At 46.3% G+C, this 14,493-nt stretch overlaps 1 protein-coding gene across 1 annotated transcript; it reads right to left on the bottom strand.

Moving 5' to 3' along the window:
- Positions 1-11,247: 11,247 nt before the first annotated feature.
- MESDC1 (mesoderm development candidate 1) lies at positions 11,248-14,249 on the bottom strand. Its single transcript, XM_006885120.1, has one exon. It carries the CDS (start codon positions 12,967-12,969, stop codon positions 11,884-11,886), a length of 1,086 nt encoding a protein of 361 aa, XP_006885182.1. The 5' UTR covers positions 12,970-14,249; the 3' UTR covers positions 11,248-11,883.
- Positions 14,250-14,493: the final 244 nt, after the last annotated feature.

The following is a 14,493-nucleotide window of genomic DNA, read 5'->3' as shown; positions in this document are numbered from 1 at the left end:
AGCTTTTCTGTAATGAAGTTTATAGTCCTTGGTTTTAGTCCTAGGTCCATGATCCACCTTGAGTTGGTTTTTGTGTATGGAGTGAGGTGTGGGTCTTGAGTCTTTTGCAGATATTAGGAAAGACCAATTCTTATGCCAACATCCTCCCTCCTGGTTGACAGGAAAATATATCCAATTTGATCCATTCCAAAGGGTAAGAAGGGTTCAAATAGCCAAAGGCCTTAGACTAGAGGATCCTTATTAGCTTCTGTGATGGCACCTCTCCAACCTGCTTGTAATAACCCATTTTACCCTTCTATAGCTTGTACTACATTCTAGACTCTTTCCCACATTCCCACCACCTAGTCCTAAGGCAGCCTTAAGAAATGTCAGTTGGAGACTGTTGAAGAATCTAGGAGGAGGCTCTCAATCCCTTGGCAGCCCTGAGGCTCTGATTATTGCATTGCTCTGTTTGGAGCTGGTGAGCCATTTTCTTCTGTGCCAGGGGAAAAAAAAAAAAAGAAAAAGAAAAAAGGGCCAAAACAATGTAGGAGGAACAATTTAGGCGAGGCAATTAGGAAGTCTTTCACAAAATCTAAATGAGCTCCCGAGGGACCCTGCATAGTGCACCTCTCAAACTGTACCACAAAGTTTCTCGGCCCTGAGATTTGACAATGCACACAGATGCACCCACCACCCAGAACGTCACAGACACATTTACACAGGGAAAGATCAAAACTGGCTCATGCTCTTTTAACATTTAGAAATGTTAAATATAGTTTTGAAAAGTATGTCATATATAAATAATCCACATGCATCTAAGAAAAAAAATATCAACCCCCATGATGCCAAAATTATCTCTAATCTCCAAAGGAAGAAGATCTAGTATGTTATGGCAAAGTTCCTTAATACATCTGTAATCTAAATAGTGCTCTGAAAGCTATACTTCTCCAGGCCTGTGTTTTTCCATGGTACCACAGAAAGCTGTGGATGAGAAGACAAAGAAACATCTTAATCAGTTATCACTGAATACAGAGGATGAGCTGCTAGACTATTTCTAATCTAGTTGTGCGACTCTGAGCAGCTCTTCTTAAGTAAGCAGGAGCTCTGGTGGCCCAGTGGGTAGGGAGTGGCACTGCTAAGCCAAAGGAGGCCCCTCTCTCCAGTGGTTTGAATCCACTGGCTGCTCTTTGGGAGAAAGATGGTCATCCTCCTCCAGAGTGATTGACAGCCTCAGCAAGCCGAATGGAGGGTCCACTAGCAATAGGTTCCAACTCACAGGCCCTGAGTTGTCTTAACTAAGATAATGCAGGGAACATGCCGGATGCAGTGCTAGACCTACTAAATGTTTGCTACAGCACAAGTAGTGCTAATCCTGACGCTGTTTTAGAGCTAACTGAGTATATAACAAGCATCATTATCAGCAAGCTGACTAGATATGACTGGACTTCACTTATTAGGGTAGATCTCGTGCACAGCCACCACCTCAGAGGTCAGTGGAGGCTTGTGTGGTGCTGCCAAACAGGTTTCAACAGAAACTCCTGACTAAGATGGTCTTAGAAGAACAGTCTGAGGAGCTGGTTCTGAAAATCTGCAGATGTAACCTGACGAATCACAGAGGTCCATGCATATCAATCACTGGTACGATGCAGGCATGCGGGGTTTCCCTTGCAGTGCACGTGGTCACCATCCTTGAGACTGACTTGATGATGACTGTCAGGTGTTCGGTGATGGTTTACAAGGAAGCCAGACATCCTAGTGAAATCAAGGACTGCCAGTTTCCAGAAACTAAGTGGACAAGAAGCTTTGACTTGAGCTCCAGAATGTACAGGATGATGGAATGGATGGACCATGCAAGCCACCTCTGAGGAGAAGTCTTTAAAATTAGTGCGTAGCTGCTTGGATGACCAGAACAATGGGCTTCAGTGTGTTGGAGATGGTGAGGATGGCACAGAGGAGGGCAGCCTCAGATCTGTTCACAGGGTCACTGGTGGCACACAAAAAACAATGCAGTCAATAGTTCTGCTTTAGATATGCAAAGTGATCTAGGTGGGAAAGCCCCAGATTGCACTGAATGACGGAAAGCACTGGGGCCCATCCCAATTCAAGTCAAAGTATCTTCCGTGGGACTCTCTCTGGTCACAGGCTGCATGTAATGTCACAACACAGGCTCTATTTAAAGGAACAGCATAATGGAAATTGCTAAGACTCCAGCACCAAGGACAGATGATGTTTCTTTCAGTCCCACAGTTGACTTTCTCTTGCGTTATTAATGCCACATGTCTACATATCTCAAAGTTTCAACTCAAGGATCATAAAACTGGATTCATACTTATGTTTTTAAATAAAGTTTATCTCATAAACAAAGAAAAATGGTTTACCTAAAACCTAGCTGCCAATGAAACTTTGAGGAAAATCTTTATGCCAAAATTCTGTCTGAGGGAAAGCACTGCAATGCAATGCCAATTGATTGGGGGACCTGGTGGTCATCGGTGAGAGAGACACTGAGGCTTTAAAGGTCAGCAGGAAACTGATGTAGGTGCCCTAAAATATATCCCCAAGTCCTAGAGGTATGACTTGAAGCCAGGTCTCCCAAAAGGTGGATTGGAAATAAAACAAAAGTAAGCAAGAAGTTATTTTTTCACTTGATCAACATCATGAGTGTGACCTAACATTAGATTTGATTAGGAAATCAGAACAAAATCAGAAACCACTCGTGTTTAGGTGGCGCACGGTCATTTCAGCACATTTTTCCAGGTCAGCACACTCCTTATACTCAAATACACAGCACAGTTTGTTCCCTTCCTAAAAGAAAGGATTTTAAGAAGATCCCTCCTTCTGCCTTATTTCAGCGTCATCTGGATTTAAAAAAAAAAATCTGTTGCTGCGGAGTCAATTCTGACTCACAGAGACCCTATAAGACAGAACAGACCGCCTGGCAGCATGTCAGTGGCAGTAAATCCTTACGGAGGCAGACTGTCTCATTGGTTTCCCCCAGAGCGGTGGTGAGTTCAAAATCAGTTAGCGGCCAACCACTTAACCACCGTGCCACCAGGGCTCCTTGCACACACGTCATTAATGAATTCTTGGAATAATGCATATGTTTACACCAGCAAAGGAAATCTGAAGAAAAAATTTACAATTGAATTTTTACATGGTTTAGCCTCAACCTTTCAACAGATTTGTAAAGCAAACTAGAAGTTTACACTAGAAAAGTAGATTGACTTTTATATTATGCTACCACACCTAATTTAGCATTTATTCTGTGAAGTCAAAAGGAGTCCTAATGATGTCGTACACAATTTGGCAGGCCGCTAATAGTAAGGCTGGTGGTTCAAAACCACCAGGTACTTTATGGGAGAAAGATAGGCAGTCATTTCCTATGAAGAGTTACAGCCTTGGAAACCTAAGGTTCATTAAGAGGTGAAATCGACTCAACAGGACTGAGTTTTTTGGTTTGCTCCAGAGTTTAAAATGTCTGGCTGACATTGTGATTTTAAAAACGTGGCAGCCAATGTTTTGGAGAACCTGGGCGGATTTGTCCCACAAAACACTTCTTGAGGAGGCTCAGGAAATAGCTGTGCTTGTTTTTCAGGCCTTCCTTGAAGATGCTACTATACACACGTGTGTGGTTCTGCCAGAAGGTGAAATACAAGATTCTTAGGAGAAAACTTACTTTTACATAAGGTTTTCTGGGTAACATTGCTCATGACTTCATGAAGAAAGAATCTGTTTTCTAGAGCTCACCACAGGGCCTTGCATTTAATGGGGATTCATTATAAACCTGTTATTTAATTTTTACAACAGGAAAGATCAGGCATAAATATTTAGATAACATGCAGGGTGAGTAATACCTGCCTACCTCAAGGAACTGCTCTGAGGGCCCAGTGATATACACATAAGTACTTTCTACCCCATAAAGATCTACATCAGTGTCACAAACGCCTACGTGCTCACAGTAAAGAATAAAGCTCTAATTCAGTCATGGCCACTATACTTATCTCCCAATACAGCATGTACGTCCCAAAGGTTCAAACCCACTCCTACAGAGTCAAATCTGACACAGAGCCCGTCAGATTTGGAAACCTCCATCTGGTTTCAAAATGTAAACTTTAAGGGAGGTGGGCCATCTCATCATTCTCCATGGAGCAGCTAGTGGATTTGAACTGTCAACTTTACAGTTAGCAGTCCAATATGTAACCCACTATGCTGCCAAGGTTCCTTTCTCAAATGGTAAGTGTGCAGAAATCACCTGAAGATCTTGTTAAAAGCAGATTCTGGTTGGGTAAGTCTGGATCTGGGCCAGGACTCTGAATATCCAGTAAAGCTTTCACCCCTCCTTCCTTTTCTTGTTGTGTACCATTTAATTGGATCCGACTGGCACAGGAGGAGATTGCCCCTCCTTCTCCAGCATCTGGCGGACCAGTAAAGCTTTTTAAAAAAAAAAAAAATAAATAAATAAAAAATCACCGTAACCCTTGGTGCTTGTTTGGGCGTGAACAGCACATTCCCTGAGAACATGATCCTGCAGACTCGGTAGTACGTGTCCCCCTCAGAGGCAGCAGCTTTAAGAATCTGCAAAATACACACAGTCACTGAATTCCCATAATTGTGAATGAGACTTGACTCTTGTGAATATCATACTTGAAAAACTATATTGCTAAGAGTTCTCTTTGGGGCAGCCCGATCACTAAATGGTTTTGAGGTTTTTTTAAATGAAAGTTTATTTCCATTCATTCATTGTTGCATATTTTCCTCCCTGCCCACCCCTCCCTGCAGCTGGCTTTTCTGCTTGAAAAGGAAAAGGAAAAAATACTTTCATTATTGCACCTGATACAGGCCATGGTCTTTGCCATTACTTGCTATGCATCAGAGAGCTGGACAATGACTAGGGATGATAGAAGAAGAGTTGATGCCTTTAGCTGTGGTGCTGGAGAAGAGTACTGAATATAACATGGACTGCTAGGAGAACAAACAGGTTCATCCTAGAGAGAGTGAAGTCAGGCTGTTCCTTGCAGGCAAGGATTCTGAAGCTCCATCTGACATACTTGGGACATGTTGCAAGGAGGAACCAGTCCTTGGAGAGGGATGTCATGCTTAGGAAGGTGGAGGGACCGTGCTGGAGAGGAAGACCCTCGATGAGATGACTGATTCAGTGACTGGGGTAATAAGGATCAACATGTCAGAGACAATAAGGTTGACACTGAACAGAGCATGATTTAGGGCTGTTGTACATAGGGTCACTATGAGTCGCAAGTTACTCGACAGCACATAACAACAACTTTCAATATTATACAATCTACCCTGGCCCCAGCCCACTCCTTAAGGAAGCTCCCATTCTGGACTCTTGTCATGAAAATAATACCTAATCATATATTCCTTTCAAACAAATGTTTTGAATCAGATCGGCTGCTGTTTTGGACTATTCCACACCCAGGTCAACAACAGGTATGCAGAAAGTTAACCTTACAGGTTACAAGTTCAACTCAAGGGATGGGAGGAGACAAGACTCATTACTTGTTTATATAACATATACACAAACACACACACAGAAATAAAAACCTGGATTCACAAAGAGTCACACTGGCAGAAGAGATTATTCTATGTAGTCCTTGGGAAAAGACGCCATGCTGGGAGACGCGGAGTGGGAGAGAAAGACCCTCAATGAGATTGACTGGCATCGTGGCTGCATCAGTGGGTGTGAGCATGAGGATGGAGCAGAATGGGACATGGTTCTGATCAGCGACACACAAGGTCGCTAGGAGTCAAAGTATGGGTGTAATTCCACCAGAGAAACGACCTTTGTCATCTGCTTCCTGCTTTGGTCAATTTTCAGCCTACAGGGTAGGTCTGTTCTGTCCTATATCTAGTGGCTATGAGTTGGAACTGACTGAACAGAAACACATTTGGATTTGGGGATCTTTCTAAAAGTCTCATCACTTTCGTCAAAGAGAATTCAAGCAACAGCTTCACAGTGAATTATCAGAATTTCAAGTCTGATTCAGGTGAAGATGTGGGAAAAGGGATGAATACCACCGACGATGATTCAGAAAAGGCCGTGGAACAAATAGTATCATTGTTGACACCAGATAGATGTTGGCTGAAAGCAGGGAAAGAAATTTACTTGTGTTTCATTGACTATACAAAGGTATTCAAGTGTGTGGATCATAATACAGTATGGGTGACATCGAGAAGTATAGGAATTTCAGATCACTTAATCAGGCGCATGTGGGATCTGTACACAGACCAAGCAGCAGTCATTCAGAAAAAAAACTAGAGGATCCTTTACAGTTTAAAATCTGGAAAGGTGTGTGTCAAGGTTATAGCTGGTCAACATATTAAATCAATCTGTATGATGAGCAAATAATTTGAGAAAATGGACAATGTGAAGAATGCAGCATCAAGTCTGAAGGAAGACTCATGATAGATCACACAACCTCCCTTGCCTTGAAGCAATTACTAATAAAGATCAAAGACTGCTGCTTTCAGCATGGAATAAACTCACCCCAAAGAACACAAAGCATCACAACTGAACCAATGAAGCACTCTCGGACAAACAGAGCAAATACTAAAGTTACCAAGGATCCACAATCAACACCCATGGAAGCAACAGTCAATAATTGCATTAGGCAAATTTGTTGCAAGCCTTTTTAAAGCATTAAAAAGATGTTACTTTGAAGACTAAGGTACACCATACAGTGTTATATGATAGTAAAAGTGGGACAAGGAATAAAGACGCTTAATGATGAATTGATACATTTGAATTATGGTGCTGGCAAAGAATGTTGGCCATAGTGTGGACAGAAAGAAAGAAATCTGTTTTGGAAGTGCAGCCTTAGAAAAAAGGAAGGTCAGAGTTCATTTCCTATACTTTGGTCATGTAATGAGGGAGCAGGCCCCAGATGGAACATCGTGCTTGGTGGAGGATTAACCAAAAAAGAGGAAGGTGCTCAACGAGATGACTGATACAGTGGCTGTAACCATGGACTCAAAAACATCAACAATTTTGAGGATGCAGCAGGAGTGGGCGGTCTTGCTGTTATACATAGGGTCACTATGGGTTGGAGCCAATTCTAGGGTATCTAACAAGCAAATGGGGAGAGGGCCTGCCTGGGCAAGGAAGGAACTTGCACACACTGTGCCTTCTAACTTTAAGAGATGCCAGGAGATAAAAAATAAGCCAGTAACCATGTATTCCAGCGTTTTCTCCAATTTCAGCATGCATCAGAATCACCTGGAAGGGACTGATGACAGCTCACGGCTCCACCTCGAGTTTCTGCTAAAAGAGGCTTGGAGTCAGGGTTTCCAACAAGCTCTCAGATGACACTGTGGCCCACTGGGTCTAGAACCCAACCTTGGTGAAGACACGAGCCACGTTCCACCCAATGATGTGTCCCATGACCCGTACAGTGCGAAAGTTAAAACCAGGTGTTGTTGAGGTTGAGTCCATGTCAATTCACTGTGATCCCAGGTGTGTCAGGAGCTAAGTGTATATGCCATAGGGATTTTAATAGCTCATTTTTTTTCAGAAATAGACCACTAGCAGGCCTTTCTTTCGCTGCACATCTGAGTGGGTATGCACTTCCAACCTTCTAAGTAGCAGCCAAGCACATTCAACATTCATCCCACCCAGAAACTCTAGCAGTTCTTAGTTGCTTAGACTTTTATGGCTCCTGGTGACTCCATGTGTGCAGACCAGCCGTTCATGCCACAGGGACTTCAACACTATCACTTCTCAGCAGCAGATCACCAAGCCTGCCTTCTGAGGTCCCTCTGTGTGGGACTGACCTTGAACCACTTAACTACTGTGCCACCCAAGAACTCCTGGCACACGGCCCCCAGGAAATGTCTGCTGAATGAATGGTTATTATAGCTGTCATTTCCAGGAACGACTTCACTACTTGCTTATGAGGATTTGTTGCCTGCACTGCACACACACACTTGAGACAACCATCTCCCGTGTGCCAGGCACTAAAGGACACAGTGAAAACCCGACATGGGTAAATTGAGCCAATTCATTTCATAAGATTCTTTAAAAAAAACAAACAACAAAAACCAAACAAAAAACCTCAAAGCAAGAGTCTGCCTAGAAGGAAACCTGGAGACCACCTCATTCTGAGCTATTCCAGTTGCTGGGACCCACGGGAGGATGTCTCCTAAGGCTTTATGTTTTTCTTCTCCAAATCCTAAGCCTGGCTTATAAAGGACTCCTGATAGTCACTTTTCAAATCATCTGGCTGATCTGCAAGTTACCATAGTCACATTCATTCTGAGAAACAGGTGCTTCTGTTAAAATTAGCTATCTCAAATTGCCAAATACTTTAGTAGGTCTCTGCCAATTTAAGAGAGAAGGGGGGGAAGCAAGCAAACTTGTGAAATAACCAGTCAGATGTTACCAGATGCTTCCAGAATCATAAAACACTTTAGAACTTGAGTCTGAATTAGGAAAAGGCAGGGATACAGGGGCTGCGGAGCATAAACATATACATGTATTTCCCCCTCTTCCTGGATTTCCAAAGTGGAGCTCTAATTTCTAACATCGACTCAAAATGAGTAAGAGAAACCCCAAGCTTCAAAGCCAAGAAAAGACAGCACTATGCTTTTTATCTTGTTAAATCTTGTGTGAAAGCCTGGTTTTCTCAGTCAGTTGGGTTTGCTGTCATAAATAATGGCTTACTCATAATGATTTCCTTTCTCAACTATTCAAAGGAGGAAGATACTCAATATCCCAGGGTTAGGACAGCATGCATTAGGACTGGGTAGGAAAACGTGCCCTCAGAAGTCAGAAGGGACCAAAGATGGATGTCTTAAATGAACTCTAGTGTGCCTTAATAAAAAAAAAAAAAGTTTAAAAAAAATCAGGCCACCCTGATCTTATTCCTGGCATCACTGTCTCTCCTGACCTTATTAAACCTCCTTTTAAGGTTTAAGAGCCTCCTTTTCAAAACCCAAAAGTGTTTCAGAAACAAGTATAGCATCCTGAGATATTGCTGGGTATCATCCAGTTGGCTCCCACTTGGAGTGACCCACAGGGTGGGGCCGACTGCCCTCTAGCATATAAACTGCAATCTTCACAGGAACACTTTCTGGTGAGTAGCTAAGCTCTTAACTAGGTACATCTGAAGTAAATTATCAAAGACATTTTTGTCAAAGATATTATCAAAGACCTGTGCCTAAATCCATGCCTACCCAAGCAAAGGAGACACAGAATTACTATGAGTTCCTCATTCTGGTTTCCTGTATGTGGCTGTAAAAAAAAAACAAAACCCCAAAACCAAAAACCAAAAACCCAACAGAATTTATTCCATGCCACCTGCTGGAAGAGAAATCCTAAATGTCATTGTTTAGGGAGGGATGGGGGAAAAGAGGTTAAAATCTCTTATTTCTTCACGTTTGGAAACTTGAATAAGAGGACAGAAACTTCTAATATAAAACAAAACTTTATCATATATAGAAATATGAAAGCAACTATTATTCAGCTAAGAGAAAAAAAAGTTTTAAAATTAATTTGGTGACTAGCTAGTTAACGTCATCTAAGCAGATAGGGAGAGTGCAGTTTCTTGGTGTTGGATTTTTGTTTTGTTTTAGCTCAAGTTATCCTGGAAATTGCTTCTGCAAGGAACATGTCCAAGGAAAAATTGGCAATTCTCTTTTTCTTAATCAAATACCAAATTCACAAATTGCTGGCTCTCATTTTATTTTACTTTGTGTTAGTTCCCTGCAGAGGAGCCCTGGTGGTACCAGGATTAAAGCACTTGGCTACTAACCAAAATTCCAACCCGTTGGCCACTCTGTGGAAGAAAGATGTGGCAATCTGCCTTCATGAAGATTTACAGCCTTGGAAACGCCACAGGATAGTGTCCTGGTGGTTTATTATTTATGATCTGCATAGGCTAAATGAACCATGTAATTACAAATTCTACCATTAATGGTGTAGTTTCAATAAATAAAGAAAATAAAATTTCCTATACACATTCAGAAATGTTACTGGCATATGAATTGGACTTTGGTTCTCATTCACTCCTCCCTAGCAGTTCCGGAACCTGACAGAACTTTAAAGAGAGACAGGAGAGGAACAAACATCCACCCTCAAGGTCATGTTCATCTTTTAAAGACTAAAAATTTAACACTATCAGAACCTAAGATAAACAGCTGTGCCCTCTGACTTTTAGAAACTACTTATACAAGAGTCCTACAAATTTTTAATTCAGGCAGTTAAACAGTTCCAGCCTTACCTAACACAGGTTTTAAAATGTTTTGCATGTTAAACTTGACATTCTTCTAACATATACAGCCATTAAGTAAACAATTAATATGATTTTTTGATCTGTAATGGAGAAAGGGATTTTGTTTTTCAGATCTGTGGGAGCTGCAACATTTTAGGCACCATGAATCTCGAGAAAAATGTAAACTGGGCAAATTTAAAGCATGAATGTGGCTTTTGGTATAAGCATTGTAATATCACATCAAATCACATCTGTTGGTCTTTAGTGGTAAAAGTGATCAAAATTTAACCATGTTCAGCAAAACAATGTACCTCTAAAATTTCTTAAAATATCTGTGGAGTAGACAAACTACACTGTAACTCTAAATTTCAATTAACAAAGCATTCCTTCAATATATAATCAACAAGGTCTATCTTCAATGAAAGTCACAATTTTGCCTAAAATTACACTGTTGCTCTAGAAAATTCTTAGTATACTTTGCAAAACTCCCCTTCAGTCTGGAATCTCCTGTCCCTTTTTTTCTTCTATATTTATGAGTAATCTTGCATGAACATCCCTCTCTATACAGCAGATGCTAATTATTACTACTTGATGTACTACAGTACTTCTGCACTTTTTTACATAGATCCCCTAGTCTGGGATGCCATGCAGGATTAGAAAGAGCCTTAATCTGAAAAAGACAGTGCATATCAGACCTCTCAGCCTGAGCCACTGAGCCTTAAAACAGAGAAATGAGTGGAAACAAAAGGAGCTAAACTACTTGCCCTAAGAAACTAGAAAAAAAGACAAAAGCCCCCATGAATTGCCCAGGTTCTCATCACTATACATGATCCAACTGTGTGCATGTCACCTGCTTTTACAATCGGCCCTCTTTTCTAGACAGCTCAAGGGGTACACTGAAGAAAAAGTAGAAAAGGGTGGGACGACCAGGTTTACAAAAACTATAGCTCACAGCTACCCAGATGACAAATTCCTTTCTGCGGATGACAGGCAGCATGCAAAATTACAATTATTGAAAATCCACAATAATTGCAAAAAGTCATCTGAGAAACATAACATTTTAATAGATGAAATAAATACTCCAGTACATGCAAGGTAAAAACTTGACACTGAAGGGGAAGAGATCACTCTCTATAGTGTAAATTAAAAAATAAAACACACGCTCACAGTAGCTTGCCCATTTGTAAATCACATGGCAAAGTCATACTCTTTCCACACCAATTATACTCCTAATCCAATGATTGCTTAAAAAAAAAAATCATACAAAAAAAGGTAGCTACATCCATGTCTAAAGAGTGAAAACTGAGGTAACCTTTTTTTTAATAGAGGGGGGGAGGAACAAAACAAAATAAAACGAATGAACCCATGACCTCCTTCCTGCCCAATTAATAAAACGTGGTTGTGAAATTCTGGTAGACGGGTTGGGGTGGGGGTGAATACATTTATACATCTTCTATCTCCCAACCTCAACTGTGTATGATGATCTGGTGGACACCTGGGGCCTCAGAGTGTCTAAGTGGTGTGCAAGGCCCTGCCTTTTAGAAGATGCCTCTCAAGCATTTATCAGGGAGAGGAAAAGGGGACTTCACCTATGATTTCTTTGGTATAAATGGAGAGGGGGCAGAGAATGCATATCTTCCTTTAGTCTGGGGTGGAAGTAAGGGTTTGGAGAGGGGTGCTAATTCACAGAATTGGAATTCACTGGCGGTAAAGTCCTGGGTGAAGACCTCTCCCTTAAAGCCTGAGATAGCAGGGTGCAGCCTTCAGACACGGCGCAGGCCGAGTTCCTCAGCCTCTCCCTGTGGTCCGACATCTTGGCGCTCCCTTCCGGGTGCTGCGCCAGATCCCTGAGGCACTGGGTCAGGAGCACACAGGCTGACACCACGCTCATGGCACCGCCCAGGATAGCGGTCTGCACCGCCTTGCCCTCGGCGCTCACGGCTGCAGCGCGACCCAGGAACTGCGGTTCGGTGGCGAAGCCCACCAGGGCGCTCACAGCCTGCACCAGCGGCCCACTGAAGAGCGCACAGCGGCTGCGCGCCAGCTCGCTGGGCGCTGCCTTCACCTCGCGTACGCAGGCCAGCAGCGCTGATGCGCTCGTGCTCATACATTTGACGCCCAGCTTGAACTGCTCGCGTGAAAATCGGTCCCGGGACTTGTCGCTGGCCAAGGCGCACGCGTCCGTCAGGAACTTGAGGTTGCGCGACAGGCCCTGGGACACCTCCAACAGCAGCTGCGGTGTCATGTCGGCCAGTGGCGTGGCTCGAAGCAGTGTGCAGCCTTGTTCCACCTCGTGGCGGCAGCGTGTCACCCGGTAGCGGTCCACCAAACCCGGTTGTGCAGGCTGCGCGCCTGGCGTGGCCACTGCAGCCAGGTAAGCGGCATGCGCGGAGCACTCGGTCAGTGACACCACTAGGTCACCCAGCTCTACCAGACTGTCCCCGGCCTCTCCGAAGCGACCCATGTTGAGCTGGCTCTGCACATCGTGCGTGAGGATGGAGAGACCTTTGGTGCGCGCGATGATGGTGTCCCGACACTGCTCGAAGGACTCGGCGCCGGCATTGGAGACGAGGCCCTCGAAGAGCACAGGACGAGCCTCGCTGGACAGCAGCAGCAGGTCAGCCACCAGCTGCATTTTGCTCTTGCAGTGGTCACACACTGACACCAGCCTCTTCCTCGTCTGCGAGCTGGCCCCGCCGACGGTGCTCACTGGAGCCGGAGAAGCCGCCTCGCAGGTGGGCTTCCCAGCGCTGCCGCTAGCCATCACGCCCGAGGGGCACTGGCATGCCGCTGGGGAGCCCGCTACCGCCGCCACTGCCACTGCCACTGCCGCCCCCGCAGCCGTCGCGACTGTTCAGGCCAAGGCCGCGGTACCTTTCCCGAACCATCATGCCATCCACCGCCGCGGGCGGAGGGCACAGGGTTGCGGCGGCCAGAACCCGGGCGGCGCGGGGCGGGAGCGACGGCCAGAAAACGCAGGAGGCTCCTCGGGGCACGGGGCGGGGCTGCGGAGTCCGGCCTCTCCGAGGGCTTGCTGGAAGCATGAACCAGGGCAGGGCAAACTCACAGTCCGCGCTCCTCGTCGCCGGGCTGCCAGAAAAGTCCCCTCGGCTGGGCCACCGCCTCCTTCCTGGGCATGGCCCGGCCAGGCCGCCGGAGCCGAAAGGGCGGGACGGGGAAGCTGGGAGTTGTCCTTCCTTCCTTCCTTTCTTTCTTTGAAAATCAAACTCCTTTCCTCCGGGAGGAGCACGGGTGGCGGCTCGGGCGGGCTCTGCTGTCAGCTGCGGCGCTCGAGGCCACCTCGGTTTGGTGGAGCACGTGGGCTTTCAGGCGCCGTGATCCCGCCGAGTGGCGCTTCTCTGCGACGGCAGCCCAGGTTGGCGCTTGGGGACGCGCAGTCGCTCAGGGCGCATCTCCTGCCCCGCGCTCCCGGGAAGCGGCGCCGGCGGCGGCTGCAGGGCCGAGGGTGTGGCCGGCACTGGCGCGGAGAGTCCGAGTCGGGCGGGAGCTTGCACTGATTGCACACGGCGGCCGCCCCGCTTGCTCGGCCGCCTGCCACACCCGGGCGTGCCGGGCGCCGCGGCGGTCCCTTCCCGCCTCGCAGTTCACAGAGCGCGGCCCGGCGCCCAGGCGGCACGCCCTCCCGGTCCGCGCGCCCCGCGACCCGCCACTTGCAGTAGGCACGAGTCCATCCCCGTCGCCTCCTTGTCTCGGACCAGCGGCGGCTGAGCTCTCCCGAGGCCCCCAGACCCACGCATCGGATGCCCCGCGAGCGTCTCCCAGCAGCCACGCCAACTCAGATGGTCCCCGCGGCGCTGCGGCAACCCGCCCGTGCCCCGGCTCCTGCCATTTTTGTCAATCACCAACTTCCGAGCGAGCGGGGAGAAACTGAAAGGAAGGGCGGGGGCCAAAATGAAGAGGGGAAAACACCCGCTTCCTCTCCCCGCTTCACCTCGGAGTGCGGCCGTGGGTGCGCCCGCCTGCCGGTGCTCCTGGAGGCTTTTCCTCTTCCCGTCCGCGCCTCGCCCCCGGGCTCGCCGCCGCTCGGCCGTAACCTCCCTGGAGCCTATAGAAATCTTTTGTGTGGCGTCACCGCCTTTCGTTTAAATCCCGCTTCCTCCTCTCGCCCTTCCTCCCGCCCCTTTCGCCGCTCCCGGATGCTTGCGCGATGCGCTGCTCCTCCCCCGGGAAGCTGGGTGACTGCAGGAGCACGCCGCTGCCCAACGCGGACACCGCTGCCCCGGGGTAACCCTGCTGACCCTGGGCCGGTGGTCTTGGGCCTCCCTGG

This window comes from Elephantulus edwardii, unplaced genomic scaffold (genome assembly GCF_000299155.1).
Source record: "Elephantulus edwardii isolate Elephantulus edwardi_28Jun2011 unplaced genomic scaffold, EleEdw1.0 scaffold00041, whole genome shotgun sequence".
In the NCBI taxonomy this organism is placed as follows: Eukaryota; Metazoa; Chordata; class Mammalia; order Macroscelidea; family Macroscelididae; genus Elephantulus; species Elephantulus edwardii.
The sequence above is the reverse complement of the archived record's forward strand: the minus strand, read 5'-3'. Positions and strand labels throughout refer to the sequence as shown.

Excerpts from the sequence above, each read along its gene's own strand:
- MESDC1 (XM_006885120.1), bottom strand. The coding sequence starts at position 12,969 with ATGGCTAGCGGCAGCGCTGGGAAGCCCACCTGCGAGGCGGCTTCTCCG.